General features: G+C 44.4%; 1 protein-coding gene across 1 annotated transcript; it reads left to right on the top strand.

The window, feature by feature from the left end:
* Positions 1 to 1,515: 1,515 nt before the first annotated feature.
* Positions 1,516 to 20,252, top strand: WNT9A (Wnt family member 9A). Its single transcript, XM_010165517.1, has 3 exons — positions 1,516 to 1,772; positions 5,727 to 5,989; positions 19,592 to 20,252. The coding sequence occupies exons 1-3, from the start codon at positions 1,559 to 1,561 to the stop codon at positions 20,063 to 20,065; spliced, it is 951 nt and encodes a 316-aa protein (XP_010163819.1). The 5' UTR covers positions 1,516 to 1,558; the 3' UTR covers positions 20,066 to 20,252.
* Positions 20,253 to 22,541: the final 2,289 nt, after the last annotated feature.

Below are 22,541 nucleotides of genomic sequence, written 5' to 3'. Positions count from 1 at the left end.
TGGTTTTTGTTTGTTTGTTTGCTTTTTAAATGAAAATCCTAATACTTTTGAAGGTAACTGAAGGGGAATATTTCCCTCCTCATCTCTTCTCCTAAAAATCCAAACCCAGCCATTTTTTTTTTCCTCCCTCCTTTAGACATCTGATGTTAAATCACTTCATTATATCATTAGTAATGACTGGATCTGCATGATATGTTACTGACTGTGGCTCAGGTCAGGATTTTGTGCAAGTAAGTTTGGGAGTTGAAGCATCCTAGCTGCTTGCCCTTGAGGACTGTGCTCCTGGCAGGATGTGTCCCCTGATTAGACAGAAATCCTCATTAAAAAAAAACAAAAACCAAAAAAACCCCAACAAACCACTGTTCCCTTAGTGCAGGTGAAGTTTTAGAGGGTTTCCAGGATCTCTCTGCATTCAGCAAAGGAGATGAGCATTATGTTGCCCACCACGCCCACCACTCCATTTACCTTGGTGGTTCTGCAGCGATGGAGGTGTCTGAGCCTACAATCCATCCCTGCTCTTGCCTGTGGAGGATTTCAAGTTTCCAGCATGTTTTTAGTTCTGGTTTTAAGCAATTCTTCCTTTTTTGGCTGAGGAAATGTGTCTTCAGGTCCTTCAAAACCCTACATAGTGATTCTCATTGACTGCGTGGACTGGCACCTGGCCGGAAAAGGGTAGAGCCAGGAGAGTGGGGTGCGGGCAGCTTGGCCAACAAACTGTTCATGAGCCCAGCAGATGTTCCTGCAGCTTCTCCACTCCCCGGGGCCGATGCCAGCCTGGTCCTTTTCCAGCAACTCGTCACTTGACACCGGGAACAGTACGCTGGCTTCTTTTGTGGCACATTGTACAGAGTCAAGGACCTTGTGCTTGGAGAAGGCAAGGGGACATGTATTTCTTCAGGTCATTTTTAAAAATTTTGAGCTCATTCTCCTTTGTAAAAGCTTTTGGCAGTGTCACCTGTAAAAGTGTGTCCTGTTCTTAAGCCTCAGGCTGTGGCTCACTAGGTTTTATGTAAGGAACTCTTCTGCCTGTACGTGCTTTCTCGCTGTGTCACCTGGGGTCTGGTGGAGCGAATCACCTTCTCCCTCTTCTCAAGACAGTTCTGCTTGATGTGCTAAAATGATTTTTTTCACTTATGCACACAAAAGTGGCTGTAGTGCTCTTTTCTTTTTGCTAGTTTCCCAACTTCATGTTGTTAAGTACCTTCAATTATTTCTTCCCTACTTCAGTTTTCAACACAGTCCTGTGATGGAGATTGCCAAGGTCTTATGTCCAAACAAGCTTTGTGAGAGTTGGTAGAGGATGTAAATCCAAATATTTCTTTTTACCCTTCTTGCTCCCACCTTGCACACACACTGAAGAGAGAACCTTGCTGTAAAATCACTCCTTGCCCAGGCATTGAGAAATCCACATGGGTGCTCAGCCAGGGAGAGCCCAGTCCCACCACAGCCCTCATTTCTACCACAGGTTGTATTTCTCTGACCTCACCACTGTCCCCTTCTATTCCTTCACAGGCTGACAGGAAATGAACCCCTGACCATCCTCCCTCTGACCTCAGAAATGGAGGAAGCTGCCGTCAAAGCCCACTACAAAGTCTGTGACCGCCTAAAGCTGGAGAAGAAGCAACGCAGGATGTGCCGGCGGGACCCCGGCGTGGCCGAGACCTTGATGGAGGCGATCAGCATGAGCGCACTGGAATGCCAGTACCAATTTCGCTTTGAGCGCTGGAACTGCACCCTCGAGGGTCGTTACCGGGCCAGCTTGCTAAAGAGAGGTGAGCAGGGTGGGAATCTTGGTTGGGCGTGCTGGCACCTCCAGCACCCATCAGCTTCCCTGGCAGTTTACAGAGTGGTGACATCTTGTGCCAACAGTGGGTCACCACCTCCCCAGCGGTCCATAAAGAGGTTGTAGAATGTCAAGATAAAACCAGGCTCAGCTCATACATGAAAGTGCACAGCAGGCAAAGGATGTTATGTGTCAGTAATTTATGTGCTTGTGCTAGTGAAGCAACCCCTGTCTGCTTCCCATTGATAGCCACGGCTCTTCTTGCATCTGGAGATGCTCATGTATATGTCTTCAGCCAGTAGCTATGGTTCCTCCTCATTTCTACTGAAGCTGAGCTATTGCTAGAGGGGAAGGTACTGAAGTTCCCAAAACTATCTTCTCTTTTTTTAAAAAAAATATGATTTTTTTCCTAGTGATTAAATCAACCTTTCAGGAAAGCGATTGAGAAAATGCCTTGTTCAGGGAAATAAGGCAAATCAGACTCTTCTGTGTTGTCCTCTTAGTGGGGGCAAGAGGAGCACTATGGTAGTGCAGGGCAAAACCTGCAAATATTTGTGTGTCCTCTTACTGCTCTGCCCAGGGAAAAGGTTCTTGGATGGGTGGTGAGTAATTCCCACACCCCTTCCTTGCAGCTCAGGTGGAGATGATGAGAAGCTGAGAGACAGTATTAGAGGAGCAGGTGGTATTTTTATCTCCTTCCTTTGTGCTACCTCATCTAGCCCAGTTTCCTGTACCCTTCCAGTAAAGTCCTATTTCTGGACTGAAGCTAACGATGCAGCAGGACTATCTTACAGATAGCTTACATGGGTCTCCAGGGCTTTAGTGACTTCCATAAAGTTCCACACTTAGTGATGGAGCTGGACCTAGAAAACTAGGGTCTGAAGTACTCAAAGATAAGACCAGAGGTTTGCAAAGCACCCTCCTTTGCTTAATTAGTGAGAAGGAGTAATTCAGAAGCTCTAGGGTTTAACTAATGCACTGTCACTGACTGCGGTGGAAACAAGGAAAGTCCTTATGAAACTCAAGAGGTCTAGCCAGAGCTGCAAGACATTTAAAAATATCCCTGCATGCCAGAGGAGTCTCTGGATTAGTGGTGCCTTGGGAAAGCCAAGCACTTTCTCATGCTGACACCTGGAGGCCACAGCTTGTTCCTTCAGATGTTCTTGCCCCCATGGGCAACCCTTGGCTGAAGTTGAGCTGCCTTAAAACACTATCAAGAACCTCCCCCCCTCCTCTCATCGCTTGTCAGGACCCTGTGTAATAAATGGTAGCTCTGAGGGTTGCAAGACTCTGCCTGCTGTCTCATTCTTCCATGTTTTATGCTCCTGCAACATCTCTACCCTCCACCGATGCTGTAAATCCTTCAGAGGTTGTTCCCATGGTGTAACACCCCGCCCTGTAAATCTTTCTCCTCCTCTCTGGGAGCTGCTGGTTCCTGGTTCAGTGTTGCAGCAAGTGATACCCCAGGGCAAAAGGGGCACATGTATCACCCACTAAGACAGAGTTATTCAAATATGTTAGTGTGGGCTTGGTTCTTCTCCTCCAGGATCATTGCAGCATTTTAAAGAGAGAGTGGACAAAAATAATTAATATATCTATATATAAGGAAGGGGGCAAACCCCACTTTTGGTTTAAGAAAAGTTCCTCCTTTCATTTTTACACTTGGCCAGGCTGCTGGTTTACAACTTGGGCTGATGCAACCCGTTTCTTAAAATAACGGGGGATTGTTTAAGGGACTTGTTATCCTCTTTGGATACTCGCAAACAATTTTTGGAAATGGCTGAAACTGGATAGCCGTGGCAGGCAGGCTGTCCATGCACCCAGGGTTAGAATGCCCGCATTGATTTAAAGCTCATTATCTTGTTACAAAATATCTTGGTGCAATCAAATAGTACATGGAGGAGATGACTTTAAATTTGGCCAAAACCAAATGTCACATGGACTTGCCTGGAAGCTGCCTGAGCTGCTTGTGGGTGAGATGATACCCGTGCTGATGGGCACCAGGAATTTGTGAAGCTTTTAGTGATGGAGAATGGGAGGAGTAGAGTTGATGGGGAGATGGAAGCAGGGAGTGTCTGGCAAACAAGCCATTCCTCCTGGCTTCCTGTCAAACCTGGTATGCATTGTGGTTGCACGGTACTGACTTTCCCCCTGAGATTTCACAACTGCTTTGAATTCAGTGCTTAAAACTAGGAGGCCTTCCAACAGGTTGTCGATCTGGGCTATTTACTCAACTGGACCACATCCAGGCTGTTTGATGCTAATTGCAACGTCTCAGACTCTTAGAGGAGAGTTTACATGCCCTGTTCCATCGAGGACTTTCTGGTAGTACACTGGTACCTTTCCATTTTGTAGCACAAGTAGTCACAGTGGCAAGAGGCCAGTTCTGCAACCCAGGAGCACAGAGGCTTGGGAGTATCTACCTCTAGCAGTGGCATCCTTCTGACAGGGTTGTGGGAAGTCTGACCTAAGGTGTAACCACCACACCTAGAAAAAGCTGAACTAACCTACAGAAGATGAAAGCTGCACAGAAGATATTTTCTACCTAGAGGAGTTTGGTGGTCTGTATATCCATGAGTTTTTGTTGTGTGAATTAAGTAAAGAATTCTCCCACCATTTTTAATGAGAGAATTTGCTGAGATGAAGATGTTTCTGTGGTGCCAGAGGACATGGTCTAACTTCAGAGAAAAAACAAAGAGAAGAAAAATCCCCAAATTTTATTTCTCACCCCTGACCACTCTTTATGGTGTCCCCAGTGAGTGTGGAGTTGATCTTGTTTTATTTTAACCTTCCTTCCAATAAGGAAAAGTTTCCTGCTCTTCTTTTCCAGATGAGCAGTAGGACAATTCTGACCATGATCTGGTTTGAATCAACCCACTTTGTAGGACCAAACCTCAGTCTCCTGGACTGGATTTTCATCTGTGTTCTGCTGAAGTTCAGCATCATGCACCTGGGAGTGCTTTGGGAAGGCAAGCTCTGGGGATGGGCCAGGTTAGCTCTCCATGAGCTTGCTTGGACTACCACGAATCTCCCAAGGAACAGTTCCAAAAATGACCTGGCAGTGTCTCTGCATGTCCTTGGTTGACACACCAGTTTACAGATATATCCACTACTGTCACCATCCACTTGTGTTATTTTTGAGTGGGGGATTTCTTGAGTCAGATCCAAAGCTGTTCTGGAATTGCATCTCAAATATGCAGTCGTTTACGGCTTCCACAGCCGGAGAATGAAGAGCTATAAATACTGCCCATGTTTGCTTTTTATTTCTGTTTTTTATCATTTTGATTGAAATTATGGGTCTCTCTGGGCCTCAGTTTACATGTTGTGGGGGGTGGGGGGAGCAGATGCTGTTGCATCCCTGTAGGTGAGCATGGAGCTGTGAAAAAGGATTATACATGAAAAGTTGGAGGTGTGAACTGTTTTTTGAGGCATTTGAGTGAGGTGCTGCGTTGGGTGACAGACTGGCTACTGTGTCCTTCCCAGCCCTCAGGTGCCTTTCGTTAGCAATTTTGTTGGACTGAAGTAACACCCAGTGGAGCCTTTATGGTTTCTACCCCAACCACCAAACTGGAAGTCTGTACTGGGTTCCTGCTATTTGGTGTCCCCTTGGTAGCAATATTGCTGTACAATGATGATGGTACCTCCATGGCTTGTCCAGCTTTTGCTCGCCTCTTTCTGTTTTCAGGAGGAGACTGCAGAGTGACAGCCACAGAGCTGGCCAGAGTTTATTTGTGTTCTTGAATCCTGGCTTGTGCCACCTCTATCCATCATTCCTTGCCCTCTACTGTGTCCTCTCCACCATTGGCGATACGTGTAGAGCTCGGCGTGCTTTGACATCGCTCAAACTCTTCTCACAATGGGTTCTACCTTGATTTCTTTTTTTTTTCCTTTTTTAACCCTTTCTCCAGCTGCAATTAAAACCACCACCTCTTCTCTCCTGCAGGTTTTAAGGAGACAGCCTTCTTGTACGCCATCTCCTCTGCGGGGCTGACACATGCCATGGCCAAGGCGTGTAGCGCAGGACGGATGGAGCGTTGTACCTGTGACGAGGCTCCCGACCTGGAGAACCGTGAGGCTTGGCAGTGGGGTGGCTGCGGTGACAACCTGAAATACAGCAATAAATTTGTCAAGGAGTTCCTGGGGAGGAAGCCCAACAAAGACCTGCGAGCCAGGGTGGACTTCCATAATAACCTTGTGGGCATGAAGGTGCGTTGCAGGCTGCTTGGGGTGGGGGGTTCACGCTGTTGTGGGGTTTGGAGGGGCAATAAGGTGCTGCACTTAGGTGTGGAAATAGGAGTGTTGGATGGAAAATGCATGGTGTGGCCCTTCTGCTGGAGAGGTGAAGTCTCAGTTATGGGACTGTGCCTTGGTTTTGTCACTGTGCTTCAAGAGTTGTGCACAACTGTTGGAGGGAGACCAGAGGGAAGGAAATAGGACTGTCCAGGTCTAGAAAACATGAGGTGAGGGGAAAAAATGCTGGTTTTCCACAGGGAGGAGAGGCTCTTACAGTGCAAAGGGATGGAAAGGCAGGTTCTCCAGGCTTGCCTGAGGTAGGACAAGGAGGAAGGGATTTATGATGCCACAACACAGGCTGAGGGATGCTTTTTCTTGCAGTCGAGCATCGACAGTGTAGCATCTCCATAGCCAGGTTCCTTTAAAATTGGTTGAATGAACATCTGGCAGGGAACCAGGGTGGAGATATTCTCTCTGACTGACCTCAGTCCTAAAAGTCCCTTCAGCCTTATTTTCCGTCACCTTTTTACTCTGCCTAGAGCTGCTGGGTTTGCAGTTGGCAGTGTGTATAGTCCTTTCTTTCTTTTTTTTTTTTTTTTCTTTTTCTTTTTCCTTTTCCCATCCTTATCCTCTCAGCTGGAAGGTTTTCTGCTCCTTACCTCATGTTCCTCCCATGAGGATTTACCCTCCTGCCTGGGGGGCCTCCCTGTAGGACTGATGGAAAGAACAAAGTGTCTGCAATTACTGGGTCATCCCAGCAAAAAGAAGGGAATGGAAGGGGCTTTCCACCTTCTCCCATAATTTGTTTGGCTGTACCTAACCTAGAGTTGCTTGAACATGAAAATCCCTCAGATTGGCCAGCACAGGTGCTTAGGATCAGTGTTTCATTGCGCCAACCTCGAAGGGGGACATACTGTAAAGCTATAAATAGCCTTCAAGCCTTGTTATTGTCTATGTGATTGGATGGAGGGTTGGGGCTGGGATGGGGGAACCTAGATCTCCAGTTTCCCAGGCAAATGCAGCCCAGCCAGTTGTGCATTCTAGGAATCGCCATCCCAGCTCAGTTGTTCCTGTGTGTATGCATAAAATGTCATTCCTCACAACAGAGTTGGGGCATCGGAGAATGCCACCAACGAGTGCTGGCCAGCAAAAAGTCTCCCCCTCTCCCCACTACCAGATGCTCCTAGACAGCACTGAGATCAGGATTAGAAATATCCTGGATTTAGCTGGTGTCTGGCTTTGACTGACAGCTTTTCTGCCTCTGGATTAAAAGGCTCAGTGCCTCTGAACTCCTGTTGCAGCTCTTTGGCGTGTGAAACAGGCTTTGCAGACTGATGAAATTTGTTTTAATCCTTATGGTTGGTTGTTCCCAAGGGCCTGTCCCAACTCTTTGGAGTTGGCTGTGTAACAGATGGGACTAAAAATGGAGAAGGTGGTCCATGGAGACTGTGATTTCATGCTGGAGTTTGCTGTGAGATGTTCCTGCTCTCCTTCCTTTCCAGAGTCATATAATACAGTCTCGTCAAAGCCTGCAAGGCTGTGGCTTTAGGTGCCACTGGCATGTTCTTGTAACCCTGTGAATATCTCCCCTCCAGCAGTGGTGGGGCTAAAAAAACTTGCCCAAGGGACTTGAGCTAACTCCCAGTGCTCTCCCCAAGTAGTTGCAGTCAGGATGCCCATATGGCTGAAACTCAGTCTTGGATTTAGGTGTCCTAGTTTGTCATCTCTGCTTTACGTTGTCTATGTGACTTTGAGCTAAACAAACTCCAAGGGTAAGGTGGAGGGGGTGGATGTCTCCTTTCTGCCTGCCCTTTCTTGTCCTGATTCCACTATGAGTTAGTTCCCAGGGGAAGGGGAGATGTCAGGGACTCTCATGCATCCTCTGCCTCCACTTTACTTGGCACGGTCAGGCTCTGGTCATTGGCAGTGGTTTCTAAGCACTAGTGTAATATCTGCAGCTAAACAGCTGAGTAACAGTTGTGACGGTTGTCCAGACACTGAGAGCCCTCATGGCAATCCAAGTCAAAGACCTTTGCTGCAGGTCAGTGATCCAGTGTTCCTATTTTTGTCCACCCACGCTGTGTCTGTCGAGTTGGTATTGCTGTCTGACAGCTTTCCTTGCCTATTTGCAGCAGCGGTTGCAATGAATTCTCTGTTTATGCTTCTAGAATAATTGTACCTTAGTCTTGTTGAAAGGCAAGCCAAGCAGCCCCACCAGATTCACAACTGGACCATGAAGCCAGTCAGAGAACAACCAAACTGCTGGTTGAGAGGGAAACTTTTAGAAGGATGGTGGTTCAAGATCAGGAGAACGTACATCTATATAGGGAGGATGTGTGTACCTAAACCATAGGCACAATATGGTGTCATTAAGAAGATGACCAGAGATATTTGAGTCAGAGATGAGGACCCAGGCTGGCTTTGTAGTTGCAAGGTCAAAACTTGCAATGCTTGCTTAAGATTTCAAAATATCAAAACTGATCTGACACCTGAGCATTGGCCTTCCTGTTGTCATTGATGGATTGTTTCTGACGCTACTTGAGTGTAGATTAATATCAGATTCAATCTGCTTCCTTCCTCCTAGTCCCACTGCCAGTGCAGCGTTGGTGGAGGAGGAGATTTGCTTGGCGGGCAGTACTAGGTTCCCTCTCTGAATTTATTGATATTTTCCTTCATGAAGGCAGTGGGTTCAATATGAAACTCAGCATGTTTACTCTACTTGTCTTTCTTGAAAGAAGCTGCCCATCAACTAACTACTGCCTGATAGACTTTCCAACCATTAAATAGCACGAGATGCTACCCTAGTGGCTATGACAGTCCGAAACCACTCTGAACTTAACCTAGTTTGGTTATTTGGGCAATAATTCATATGTATTTGACGTGAATCAAAGGCAATATAGAAGAAGTGCAGATAGCCTTGATTTGTGCCATTTTGGAACTGAACAATTCTGAACTGGAGCACATGTTATATAACAAAGATGCTCTTATGGCCTCTAATGTCCTAAATGTCCTTGTGAGTTCCAAAAAGGTGATTACAGCTATTTCGAGCAGGATCTGAGATGCAAATCGAGTGCCTTTCTCCAGATTATGCAGAAAGATGATGATAGAGCAGGAGACTGAAGCCAGCTCTTCTGAATTTCTACTCAGCACCTGCTGTGTTTTTCCTCTAACCAAACCACAGATTTTGTCTGTTAGTGAAGCCATACATAGAATCATAGAGTTGTTTGCTTGGAAAAGACCTTTGAGATAAGTGAATTCAACCATACCTGTCCACTACTAAACCATATCTCTGAGCACCTCATCTACCTGTCTTTTAAATATCTCCAAGGATGGTGATTCAACCACTTCCCTAGGTAGCCCTTTCCAGTGCCTGAGAACCCTTCCAGTGAAAATTTTTTTTCCTGATATCCAATGTGAACCTCCCTTGGCACAACTTGAGGCCATTTCTTCTCATTCTATCACTTCTTACCTGAAAGAAGACAACGACACCCACCTCTCTACACCTTCCTTTCAGGTAGTTGTAAAGAGTGAGAAGGTCTCACCTCAGCCTCCTTTTCTTCAGGCTCAACACCCCCAGTTCCCTCAGCCAGGAACTCAGCACACTTGTGCTCCAGACCCTTCCCCAGCTCCGTTGCCCTTCTCTGGACACGCTCCAGCATCTCCATGTCCTTCTTGTGGTGGTGGGCATGAACCAAAACCTTTGCTGCACTCTAGACTGCTTTGCACTGGGCTGGGAATGAACAAGGAGACTTTATTCTCGAGTACTTTGCTACAGGAGCTTACTGCAGGGCCAGCCTGTGTTGGTGTGCTTACAGCGTATGTATGGATGTGCATGTATGTGCTCGCTGAGGGGATGGAGGAATATCTACTAAAGATATAGCACAAGCTTGGTGGTCTCTCACTGATTCTTAACAACATATATAATCCTTCCCTTCTAATTACTTCCAACCATGGCAAAATGTCTAAATATTCCTTTGAGACCCATCAAAAAAGGAACCTGTGCTTAACTGACTGATTTGGCAACTATCACTACACCATTCTACTCAACATGGCAGTTTCTCCATGGTGTCACACTAGCAAACAATGTGTGTATTTCTGTGAGAGTGACATTATCCTATCCCGCCTAGTTTTAGTGTCTCTTGGTAGACGTTCTCATTTAATTATTATTTTATTTTATTATTTTACTTATTTTAGTTTTTTTACAACTTTGATGGGCCGACTGTAATTTTGCCGCCACCAATGAAATAATCACTGAAAGTGTTGTGCCCATGATGGCTCACAAAGTTATATGATATGACCTCAATCACTAATGAAAGGGTGAGCTTGTCTAGTGTGAGGATGAGGTAATTAGACCAGAACTTCTCCAGCCTTCTCTTTATTGAAAAGTAGGAACTCTGAATAGACCACTTATTAAAAAAGCAATTTCCCTTCCTTTGCAAAATCTGCTCTCACTCATTCAGCTATTCTTTCAGAGGGGTCTTGGGTGGAGAGGGTGTGTGTTGGGGGGAGATGTGTGTAATGTGTCAAGGAGAAGGGGGGTTGGCGGTGGTGAGAGAAGTCAACTGTATTAAAGCTCCGTTGCCAGCAATGAAGTTTCTTGGTTATATTAAATGAAGCACAAGCAGCCTTGCTAAAGCTCTCTTCTCTATATCCTTCTCCCCTCCTTTTTCCCCCTTGTACACACAAGTGCAGCCCTCTTTTGTAACCCATTAATGAAAAGTTGGAATATTAGAGCACTCAATTAGTTCCACTGGGCTTCAGTAAGTGATGTTTTAATTAAATTTGCCCAGTTTCTCAGCAAAGTATCATTAAACATGACTTTCCAATTCCCTCTCTGGAGCGTTGCTAAGTTTCTTAATCCCAGGAGTGCTGACCTCTTCCAGAGGTATGTCTGGTCAAGCATGTCTTACAGATCCAAGGGGCACTATTAAAGGGGACTGCTGTTACCCAAGGAAAAAAAAAATGTCATATTCTCAATCCCTTTTCCCTTTATCCTTCTGGAAGGAGGGACACAAACAAGCCTTTGCCTTCAGCACCCTGAAGTCAGGGTTATAACCACAGTCTCCTTTAGAACCAAGAGTGTTTAGTGCAAAACTGTGGGAGAGTGGAAATGGAGGACAAGAAAATTTCTCCCCTTCGAAAGGTCTCTCTTTAGGCAATATCCTCCTCTTGAAACTGGTTCCCTTCATGAGGCTTCCTTAATTGTTTTTGTGTGATACCAACCTATTTTGGTCTGTGCAGACTATATGAATGTTTCTGAAGGATCTTTGTCACCCTTGTTGCTGTAGGGTTCATGTCCAGACCCATCCTGAAACAGGCTGAGAGAGTTGGGGCTGTTCAGCCTGGAGAAGAGAAGGCTCTGGGGAGACCTTCTAGTGGCCTTTCAGTACCTGAAGGGGCTCCAGGAAGGCTGGGGAGGGACTTTGGCCAAGGGCAGGGAGTGACAGAACAAGGGGTGATGCCTTGAAACTGGAAGATGATAGATTTAGATGAGATGTGAGGAAGAAATTCTTTGGTGTGAGGGTGGTGAGATACTGGAAGAAGTTGCCCAGAGAAGCTGTGGCTGCTCCTCCCTGGAAGTGTTCTCGGCCAGGCTGGATGAGGCTTTGAGCAACCTGGTCTAGTGGAAGGTGTCCCTGCTGATGGCAGGGGGGTTGGAACTGGATGAGCTTTTAAGGTCCTTTCCAACCCATACTGTTCTATGGTTCTATGACACATTGTGCCTGTATCTCTGAAACCATATGGATGCTCTGGAGAGGCTAGTGGGAGGTTCATGGACCTTTCCATGCTGTTGACTTGCTGGTTTTGGAATTCATGCAAGGAATGGCTTTTCTCCTTAGGCGGTGCTGGCAGGGATCTATCTCAAGGGCTGAGCGTGCCTCCTGCACTGGAGATGGACTCTCCATATCAGGTAGATGTTTTCCCAGCTATCATCTATCTGAGGAACTTCATGAGCTATCACATAACATGTTATCAGAGCATACCACCCTCTTCATTTCTGTATCTCTGTTTTACAGAGGGGAAATTGAGACCCAGAAAGATTAAGTGACTTACTAAAGGTCACACACAGGCGTAGCGAAGCAGTGACTTGCAGCCTGGTCTCCTGTTGCAGAGACAGTGTCTCCAAGCACTGCCCATCCTATCTCATACAGTTCCTACTAGCAAACTCGATTCCAGTCAAACTCCAGAGTTTGTTGAACAGGAAAGCTTAAATGCTAATCACTCTGGTTTTTCTGCACCCTCAAAAAGTATAATAATTCCTCTTTTTGAGACAAATCCATGTAAGGTTGTTGGTGCATGGAGGAAAAAAAGAAGAAAAAAAATGAGACATAATGCATCTTTTTGGTAGTTTCTTTGGGGGGATGTGTCTGTAGGATGAAATCTAACGTCACACTTTTACTGAGGTACAAAATCAAACCCAGCAAATTGCCACTTCTCTGGGACTAGTTCTTGATTTTATATGTACAGATCAGTTTGCAGGGTCACTACTAGTATTAATTATTCCAGGTTATGACAGGTAGGAATGCATAAGCATGCTGTCTGGATTTTTTCCTCCTCCTTCTTTCAGGCTGAGATTGGTTAAGCCAAAGTCTTTCTAAGGCCTGGAGATCAACACTCTGGAAAAAAAATTGCTTGCTGTGTCTCATGAGTAATTGCAGTTAGTTGTTTATGTAGAGCTTTCTCGCACACTAGAAATACTGAAGGGCAAAAAACCTGACTTTTAAAGTTCTCAATTTAAATTAGGGTTATGTTATTCTATGTTTAAGTGTTTGTATTTTAATGGATGTGTTCATATTTTTGAAGGAGGAAGGGTAGTGGAAAGGGAAAATGTTCTGAAACAAGTTGGAGAACATGCTCAAAAGAGGAGCTTTTTTAATAAGGTGGAAGAAAAAAGGGAAAGGGAGGAAAAATAAAGGAAAAAAAAAAAACAAACCAACCTACTAACAATCTGTGAAACTTATAATTCAACCAATGGCAATGGCTAGTGTTAAGAGACAAGTCTGGTCTTCTAGTCTCTTGGGCACTGTGAAGAAATGGGGACCGTGGCTGCTGTCCAAACGAACATCAATACTCGAGCTGAGAGAATAACTAAGCCTATTTAAATTGAAGTAGGACATGTATATAGAGGATGGAAGAGATTCGATTGTAAAGAAGCATCCCAGAGCCCTTTCCAAAGTAAGACAAGACGAGGGCTTTTTCCTGGATGAGCTTAACTCTAAGGAGTTTCATCTGCTCCTTCTTCTCCTACAAACCATAGCAAATGGTTTGAAGCCTTAGAGCCGCAGACCAGCCATGACGACAGCGGAGATATAACCGAGGAATTCCCACGGCTGCGTGTCCGCTTCGGACTGCTGCTCCCCAGACAAGAGTTGTCTGAAAAAAAACCTACTGCCAGAGCCCCGTGACCCAGCTGGGAATGAATGGGAATCTGTCCTCAGCGTTTCAGCTAAAACACTGAGAAATTGTGCGTTGCAGCATGTCTGAGACTGATCATTCCAGGGGGCACTTAGTCTGAGCTTCGTAGCAAACCATTGTTGTGAGGAAGGATTACACGTTGCATAGCAATGCTCTGCTGTGATCCTTTTTCCCCTATGGTTCTTGTAAAGCCATTTGGGCAGGCGGTCCTGCAGTGCTATCTAATTTCCTCTTAGCAGCACGCAGCAATAAAGACAGTTCAGTCTTGCTCTATCATCATTGTTTTCCTCATTGTGCCCTTGTCAGTATTTGATATTCTCCTGACGAGATAAATGGGAGTTTGTGTTCCAAAGTCAAACAAACTAATTTGCTCAAAGAGCTTTATTTTCCTCCCAAACTCTCCTATTTGTGAGGCTACAAGAGCAGGTGGTTGTTCAGAGGAGGGTGGGAGGACGTAATTTCAATATGTGATGCTATCCCTGATCCACTGGTTGTCTTTGTTCAACTTTGCTTTCATGGTGGAAGCTCTCTACAGCATATAACACAATCAGGATTCAAAAGCACACTTGTGTTGTTACTCCTGAGTTACTACGACTCTGATGTGTGGTAGCGACAGCGTTTAGCCCATGGGGAGCATAAAATGTTTTGTGATTTGGATTTAAGCTAATACATTTTACTTCACATCTGTGTCAAGACAGAAGCATGCATGTGGTGACTTATCATAGCCGAGATGAAATATGATTATTAAATAAGTGGTGAGGCTATGTGTGTGTTTAAGAGAAGTTCAAATCTCTGTAGGGTGGAGACAGATCAAGCTATGAACTGTGTGATGTCCCTGGAAAAGAAATTGAAATTATAAGATTGTATGAAAGTCTTATTCTGCATAGACTTCTTTTTTTTTTTTGATGATAAAAGCTAAGCTATTCTAGCCTGGGAGTCCCTCCAGGTTTGGAAGAGTGATCTAGACATTTACTCATTTGTCTTAGGACTCAGCCAGGAAAGGTTTCTCCGACACTGCTCCAAGCAACCTGCTGACTTGGATAAGTCTTACTCTGCTTCCTGAAGGAACGAGGTGGATTTAAGTGTCTTTGACAGGAGCCTGCAACAAGAGGAAGAAGGTCTTTGTAGAAGCTGAGGAATGAGACGAGAAACAGAAGGACTTTGCCAAGATTAATTTTGGCTCGTGGGTGGTTAGGGGCCCGTAGGCAGCAGTTCTCCATCACACATCGCCTTGAGTAGCTGCATCGTGACTGACAGCAGCAGGGGAGACTGGCTGGGGAAGAAATTTTTCTAGGATTTTCACTATAGCTGCTTCATAACATTCTTGAGCCCTTCCTGGCCCTTCAACGAGAAGGTTTATGGGGCAGTTGGGATGCACCACACTTGCACAGTGGCCATATAAAAATCCACATGTTGGATTTCATCAACTGGTGCATTCATAAGAACAGGGACAATGGAAACCTTTTATGCTTTGGTCCACCAGTGCACGATATCTAAGCTGTCCTAGCCACTGCTTAACAAGGAGCTAGAGGTGGGTCAGGAAAAAAAAAACAGACTGGGACTCAGTAGAGGCTTTTTTGATCACTTCTTAAGCTCTGACAAGGAGAGCAGCATTTGTCTACCTAAATATATGTGTTAGTACCATTGAGAGACCTTTGTGCTCCTGGAGGGGCAGCTGGTGGTGAAGAGCAATGCTTTACCTCAAATAATGCTAGATGCTGATATTTAGACACCTGAATTCGTCCCAGAGGGTGAGTCAAATGGGAGCGTAGAGGTGTTTCTCAAATGTAGGCATTTAAACTCAAATGTCTGCCTCAGTGAGGTCAACCCTGGCTGGATGGTGTGATTCAGGTGCCTAAACCTACATGCCTATTCCTGACTGAAGGTCTTCTGCCATCTGCTAGCTGCCAATCCATCAGTATCTGGATATCCAACACGTGTTGTGCCATATCTACTCACCCCATGCGGATGCCTTGCACCTGCAAAATCAACTCTCCAACTGAGCTCTGGAGAGGTGACTCCTGATGAAAACAGCCCCATATCCAAGTTCCCTCCCTTCATTTTATGACCGTGCCTTGTTCAACCAGCTCTAAATCCAGCCAACCCTCTGCACAGGAGCGTGTCTACCAGCCAAGCCAATTTGTTTTGGTTTCTTGCTTCTACTGTACAATGGTGGTCATCTCCTTTTCCAGGTGGAGCAGATGTGAATGGGTTGAGGTGGAAGGGTGGAGAAAAGCCTGAACTGATGAATGTCTGCAGTGTATAACCTCAGTATCCCAGCAATTTTGCCCAGTTTGATGATGGTCTGGATGTGAAATCAGGTGTAGGATCTTTGTTTCAGACGAACTCAGCTCTTACTTCTGGATAACCAGTGAAATGTGACTTTATGTGAGGGACAGTATGGGTGTGGGTGGGTTTTTTTTTTATGTGGGTTGTTTTTTTTTTCTTTTCTCTTTTTCTCAGTGTTGAAATATGTTCTCTACGCTCTTCTCGAACATTGTGGGATTTCTTGTAGAGTTGGCTAGACGCTTTGGCATGCAAAGCGTGACAGCCCCTAACCAAGCTGGCCCAGCTGAGTACTATAAGCAGTAACACATCTCTCTGTAACCCGTCCCTTGTTTGAATGCTACTGTGTATTATTGGATTGCATTTGAGAAGGTCTTGGCTGTTGCAGGAATGAAGTGTGACCATTGGCCAGGCTTTGCTGAAGGCCGTATTATACACAGTGTCTTTCTAAAAATGTCTCTGTAATATCAGGATTGGGCCAGACCCCAATTCTAAGTCCATGACCTATTGCACATTTGCACATGGTGCTCAGCAGGACTCATGCAGCCAAATAATTGAGAACCGGATGGTCAGGAAATGGACTGGAGCCAATCTTCTGCTGTCATGAGGCCATAACGTAGGCAGATGCCATAATGGGCAGAGAGGGGAAGTTGTTTTTTCTCTTTTTTAGATAACATAGATGCCCAAAGGAAGGACATCTCCAGTAGTACCTTGACAGGAGGCAACTCTATAAAAAACCCCTCTATTCTAACATGCTATTTTAAGGAGTGGTTATATCTTACCCATTTAAAGCCAAAATGTAGCCTATTTTTGGGGAAGGGGGTGGGAGGGAGAACTAGAACTATAAATACCTGTTTATAATAGGTGGACAAACCACAGGTTCTCTGTGACTGTCCAAATAAAGTGTCTGCTCTCATGTTGCCCACAGAGGAGTCCCAGGTGTAGACCTATCTCTGGAGAAGGTGAGGGAGAGCATCCAGATGCCATTTGTAAGGTGATGGATATACTTTTGTGCCATGAGGCATCTTCATTGCAGCCTGATGGTGAGGGGCCTGGAGCATCTCCTGTATGAGGAAAGACTGAGAGAGCTGGGACTCTTCAGCCTGGAGAAGAGAAGACTGAGAGGGGATCTGATCAATGTCTATAGGTACCTGAAGTGAGGGGGCCAAATGGATGGGGCCGGGCTTTTTTCAGTGGTGCCCAGTGACAGGACAAGGGGCAATGGGCACAAACTGGAACACTGGAAGTTCCAGATAAACTTAAGGAAAAACTTCTCTACTGTGAGGCTGATGGAGCCCTGGGACAGGCTGCCTAGAGAGGGTGTGGAGTCTACATCTCTGGAGATGTTCAAACCCACCTGAATGCCTTCCTGTGTAATTTGGCAGGGGGGTTGGACTAGATGATCTCCTGAGGTGTCTTCTAACCCCCACCATTCTGTGATTTGAAAAGGATAGGATCTTTTGTTTAGCATCAGTTGGTTTATGAGCATGGGGTCCTTTACAGCACCTGGGAGGCTCTTACCACCTTTGAGTCACTCTGTGCTTTCTTCTTTTCCTTCCTATACTGCTTTTTTTTTTTTTCCTGTTAAAAATAACCTCCTCTTTCTATTTCCTCCATCTGTTATGTGAACACTGTGGTTCCAATGGCTCTGCTTTTCCTTCTGTATTTATGCTTTGGGATGGTCTGAAGAAAGCTATTGCCATGCAAGCTATCTCCAAGCAAGATCTGAACATCTTCCTATATGGAGACCGACTTTCTTTTGCTTTGGGTATAAATTAAACATATACATTTACTTTCTGATATTTTGAACAAATTATTTCACTCCTTTAGGGATCTCTGAGATGAGCTTAATTTCTCACCACAGAACCCACTGCATGTGTTTGACTGTTAAAATAAAATAATAATAATAAATTAAATAAAGGCTTTGAAACCAAACCTTGCCAATGACAGTTGCAGTCAAGAGGTGTAAGCAGGCACAGAATTTAACACGAGAGTCCTGGTGTAGAAGGGACATAATCCACTTAGGTTTCCAAAAGTAGAAATGTCTTCCCTTTCTTTTCCACCTTGAGTTTAAAGACCTTGGTCTTAAGGTCTCTGCTTTTTTTTGTGGAGGGAATAAAATATACATTTCCATCCTAGTTGAAAACACCTTATAGAGGGTTCTGCCAATACATTTTAGAAGTTATGCTAACGCAGGACTTGAACTTTGCAGCCTGTTCCTCCCTGGGTGGTGGCTTGTGTAGACAACTTTTGGGTGCAACAGCCCCTGAATGTGTGTGTGATGCCATGTCACTTTATCTCCTCACTAGAAGCTCTACACAGCATTTAGTTAAGTGGCTTTTCTGCCTCTGAATCAGATTATTTTTAAACACTTGTGGCCTTGCTCACTATCTTGCCTGATCAAATCTCAGGACCTGCTCACCCTGAGGTGCTGATGAAACATCAAAGCAACAGTTGAGGTTCCTCATCCTGATCTGGAGCAGCTCTTGTTTGCTTATGATGGGGGTAGATGATTCAACCTTTAGTGCAGGTGGTCTCTTCCCATGGCTAAAACTGAAAATTTAAACTCCTCTTATCTCCTTGCAGAGTGACTGCCCCACATCTTCTCTCTGGTTGAAAATTAAAGACTGTTCCCCTAGTCCTTCCAGCAGCCACTAGCTTCTTCATATTCCCCAGGGGTAACTGGCTGATGGGCTGAGGACTGATCCCGCTGGGATGGACACTGCAGCATCAACCCAGATTTCATGTTTTTTCCCCTTGAAACCCTCTGTGTGAGAGGTCAACCTTCCAAGCTGCCTACAGCTGGTGCCACAGGCAGAGTAAATCCTGGGGGTTGCATTAAAGCACCTGGAATCTCCAAACCCTTCACACAGGAAGCTGTTTTCCATTTCTTCACATCTTAATTTTTGAGAGAAAGTCCTGGTGTAGAAGGACATAATTGTACTTAAATTGTACTTCATTAAACATCCATTTGGCTAGCAAGCAATGGCACTCTGTTTTTAAGAGCACATGCAGGCTTCTTCATTGCTAGCAGAAACAAGTTGGGAGGTTCTTTTGAACATGCTACCACACTCCAGAATAGGATCCTGAACACAGGTTGGAGAGTCAGAAGCTACCAGGAAGATTTTTGGAGCTGCTGGTATTGATGATGGTGATCCTGGCTATTGTTCTCCAGAACTCATCTATTATTTCAGCTGCATGAAGGTTTTTCCTCAATCACAAAGTGAACTGGGTGGGATGTTAAGCCTAGTCACTACTAGTGGAAACAGGACAACTTAACCATGTTTCCACTGAGCCTGTGCTGCTAACTGGGAGCTGTGTGAGGTTATGGTGGTGTCCTGTGTGTGGTGGTGTGGAGAAGATTCCTACTGTCCACATTCATGTTCACCACTCCACCTGTGTGTTTGTGTGTGTTACAGCAGCACTCTCCTTCTCTCCATTAAACCAACTCCTTCTACTCTTGTTACATCATATGTCCTTGTTCTGTTGAAAAGAGACAAATAAATATTTGTTATTTATAACATATAATAAATGTTAAAATATATATTAATCTCTTAGTTGCATCACAGCTTCAGAACTGTGTCTACATTGATGAGTGCCAGCACTGGACAGCCTTTGTACACCTTACTGGTATCATTGACTAGGCAATAAAGTGATATTCTGGCAGGTAAATGTCACATTCTTGGAAACCAAAGTCCTTCTGAAACAAGTATTTCCTGTAGTGTATGTTTTCTGTCTTCTTCCAGCACATAGTTTTTGTATTGTCATCAACTTGATGTTCCAGGAGTGTCTTCTAGCAAATGGTTTCTTTGCTCTGTGTCTTGATTTCTTCCCCCATAACTGATTTTCTTTTGGGGCCATGTGTGTCTGCAGGTCATCAAAGCTGGCGTGGAGACAACCTGTAAATGCCATGGCGTATCTGGGTCCTGTACTGTTCGAACGTGCTGGAGGCAACTCTCTCCATTCCATGAAATAGGGAAGCAGCTGAAGCAAAAGTACGAGACATCGCTCAAAGTGGGCAGCACCACCAACGAGGCCACGGGAGAGGGAGACATCTCCCCACCCAAGAAGTCCATCCCTGGTCACAGTGATCAAATCCCAAGGACTACGGATCTTGTCTACATTGACGATTCCCCGAGCTTCTGTATGATGAGTAGATACTCACCTGGGACTTCGGGAAGGAAATGTTACAAAGACAAGAACTGTGACAGCATCTGCTGTGGGCGAGGGCACAATACGCAGAGCCGGGTGGTCACCCGTCCGTGCCAGTGCCAGGTCCGTTGGTGCTGCTATGTGGAATGCAAGCAATGCACCCAGAGAGAAGAGGTTTACACCTGCAAAGACTGATGTGTCTTCTGCTTGATGGCAACCTTCGGAGTTGGGCGATGGCGATCTATGAGAACTACGTATGGAGACAAACAGGGTTTGATTGACCTTCTGGGATCTGAAAGCTATGTTGAGACATAAGCACTTTGTAGGGTACAGGTGACCCAGCTGTGTTGCTGTTTTGTTTTTGTTTTGTTTTTTTTCTTTTCATAGACTGAATTTTAATGAGGTCCAACCATGTGGAAATAAGTGCCTGTCACACTGGGGTTAGACACCAGTTGACCTTCACCTTAGTCATCCCTGCAATTTGACAGATCATTCATCCTTGGAACATCTTGATTGTTTTACCAATCCTCTATGAACTCCTGGGCTAATATATTCTCCTTAGCATAAATAACCTGTACTACTATGTTCCTTAAGCTTACCCAAATGCTTAGAGAGCTCAGCAGATCTGAAAGAAAGATCTTTCTGCTTTGAATGTGATGGTGTGGGAAGAGTTTGAGATTTTTCCCCTTCTAAAACTAGAGAGAAGTGTGTAGGGTAAGCAGGAACAGTCCTGATGGTTCCTCTAGTTGAGTTTCTGCACATTGAGCAAACAAGGCTCCAACAAAGAGACCCACTGGGAGGGGAAGCTTTTTTGACGACAGCTCCGTATCTGCATGCTTTGATCACCAAATACAGCTCCAAAAACGTAGGGTCCACCATGTCTCAGACAGAAATATAACCAAGAAAGAGGCTGGGAAGACAGTAGAAAACCAGACGTGCCTGTCTCCTTCAGTCCAATCACATGTCCTTTTTTTTTTAAAACCATTTCTTCAAATGCAGTTTCTTTAGCACTATTGCTGTCTTATTTTTTATTTTTTTAAAAAAACCACTAGATACTTTTGTTTTATTTTCACTTTTGTGCATGATTTATTTTTCTTTCCTCTTCCCACCTCTTGTTGATCGAATTCACCCTGTGGTAACTGCTTCAGAAATCTGAACTGGAACTTTATTTAGTCTTATGCCAGCTGAATTTAAATGAGTGTTTCTGAGTAGGACAAGAGAAATTCCAGTGCATCTTGGAATGCAGTGCTGTCTTGCATTGTATAGCAGCTGTTTTGGACTGGATCAGACCTCTGGAGGAGTTGACTTTTCTTTTATTAGGTCATCATTCCATTTACTCTAAACCATGGCAGTGGTACGTGACATAAGCTGTATGTAAACCCTATGACCTTAAGATTATTTTTTTTAATTATTATTATTATTATTATTATTTTTTAACCACTAGATCAAGAACTGTATTTTAAAAATACAACTGCTAAATGGTAACCAACTATTGGATTTGGAAGAATTAATCGACACAGAGACAAACTATCAAGTGGATAGAGAAACGAGAAGCTGACTGCAGTGGTAGATCTGTGAAATAAATGACAACCTTCAGCATTTCTTTTTTTTTTTCCTTTGAAGAGGAGATTTACAATCCTGGACTTGATGCAGCAATATCCTTCAATCATATAAAAGTGGATTGGAAGCAGCCAGTGAAAGCCTCAACAAAGCTTTCTAAGAAAACCCTGGAGAGCAGATGCCATTTTATTTTATTTCTGGTAGCAAATTTTGATTTGTCCAGTAGTAGCAATTTCCACCTATTTTAGATAAGCCACAGATCTTGTTCTCAAAAGAGGAAAGCTGGCTGGAGTTTTTCAAGCAGTAGTAGGTGTTAAGTAAAAAGAGAGCAGTTCTCCAAGATGGGCTATTATTTTTCAAGGTGTTTTTTTTTTTTCTTTTCTTTTTATATTTTTATTTTTTTTTTCCCCCCAGAGAGTAGCCACTATTATTTAAGCTGTTCATGTGCATCTACTGGGAAGAGAAAATTTTTTAATTATTATTTTTTTTTCCTTGGTAACAAATAACTGCAGTCTAGCCTGGCTTGGTGGCATCAAGTCTTGAGTTGGGGGCATGGGGAGGGACAGGATGTTACTGTTAATAATGGTCCTACAAAGTGAAACATACTGTCTCTTTTTTTAATTTTTTTTTTTTTTTTTTAATATATTTGCTTATTTGCTGTACAATTCTGGAGGTTGGGGTAGTGCTGGAGATGGAGGAATCCACACATGGTCTTTGTCCTTTCCACCATGTCAAATGCGCGGTGGTGCATCAGCTGCAGAAAGTTTGCAGGAAGGTCTTCCAGCTTCTGGGAGATGCACCACTTTGAAAGTCACCCATGAGCAGTTTATCTAATGGTTTAAAAAATAAACTGACTAGAAACCTATTATTCAGTGCGTGCATGTGTGTGTATATATATATATACACACGTGCTGACACGTAAATAGATTTATATATAAATATTGAACAAACATTTATTTATTGTAAAGCCCTTCAGAAGGACCTTCTTATGGTTTCAATGTGGTATTATGTTAAATTCTCTTTCTCCCTCTGTCTCTCTCTCTCTCTCTCTCACACATATGTGCAAACTCACTGTTACATTTTTGTGTGTGTGCTAGAATAGCTCTTCCCT

The sequence above is a fragment of the Antrostomus carolinensis genome, unplaced genomic scaffold (assembly GCF_000700745.2).
Source record: "Antrostomus carolinensis isolate BGI_N321 unplaced genomic scaffold, ASM70074v2 scaffold26403, whole genome shotgun sequence".
Taxonomy (NCBI): domain Eukaryota; kingdom Metazoa; phylum Chordata; class Aves; order Caprimulgiformes; family Caprimulgidae; genus Antrostomus; species Antrostomus carolinensis.
This window is presented reverse-complemented; position numbering and strand designations above follow the sequence as displayed.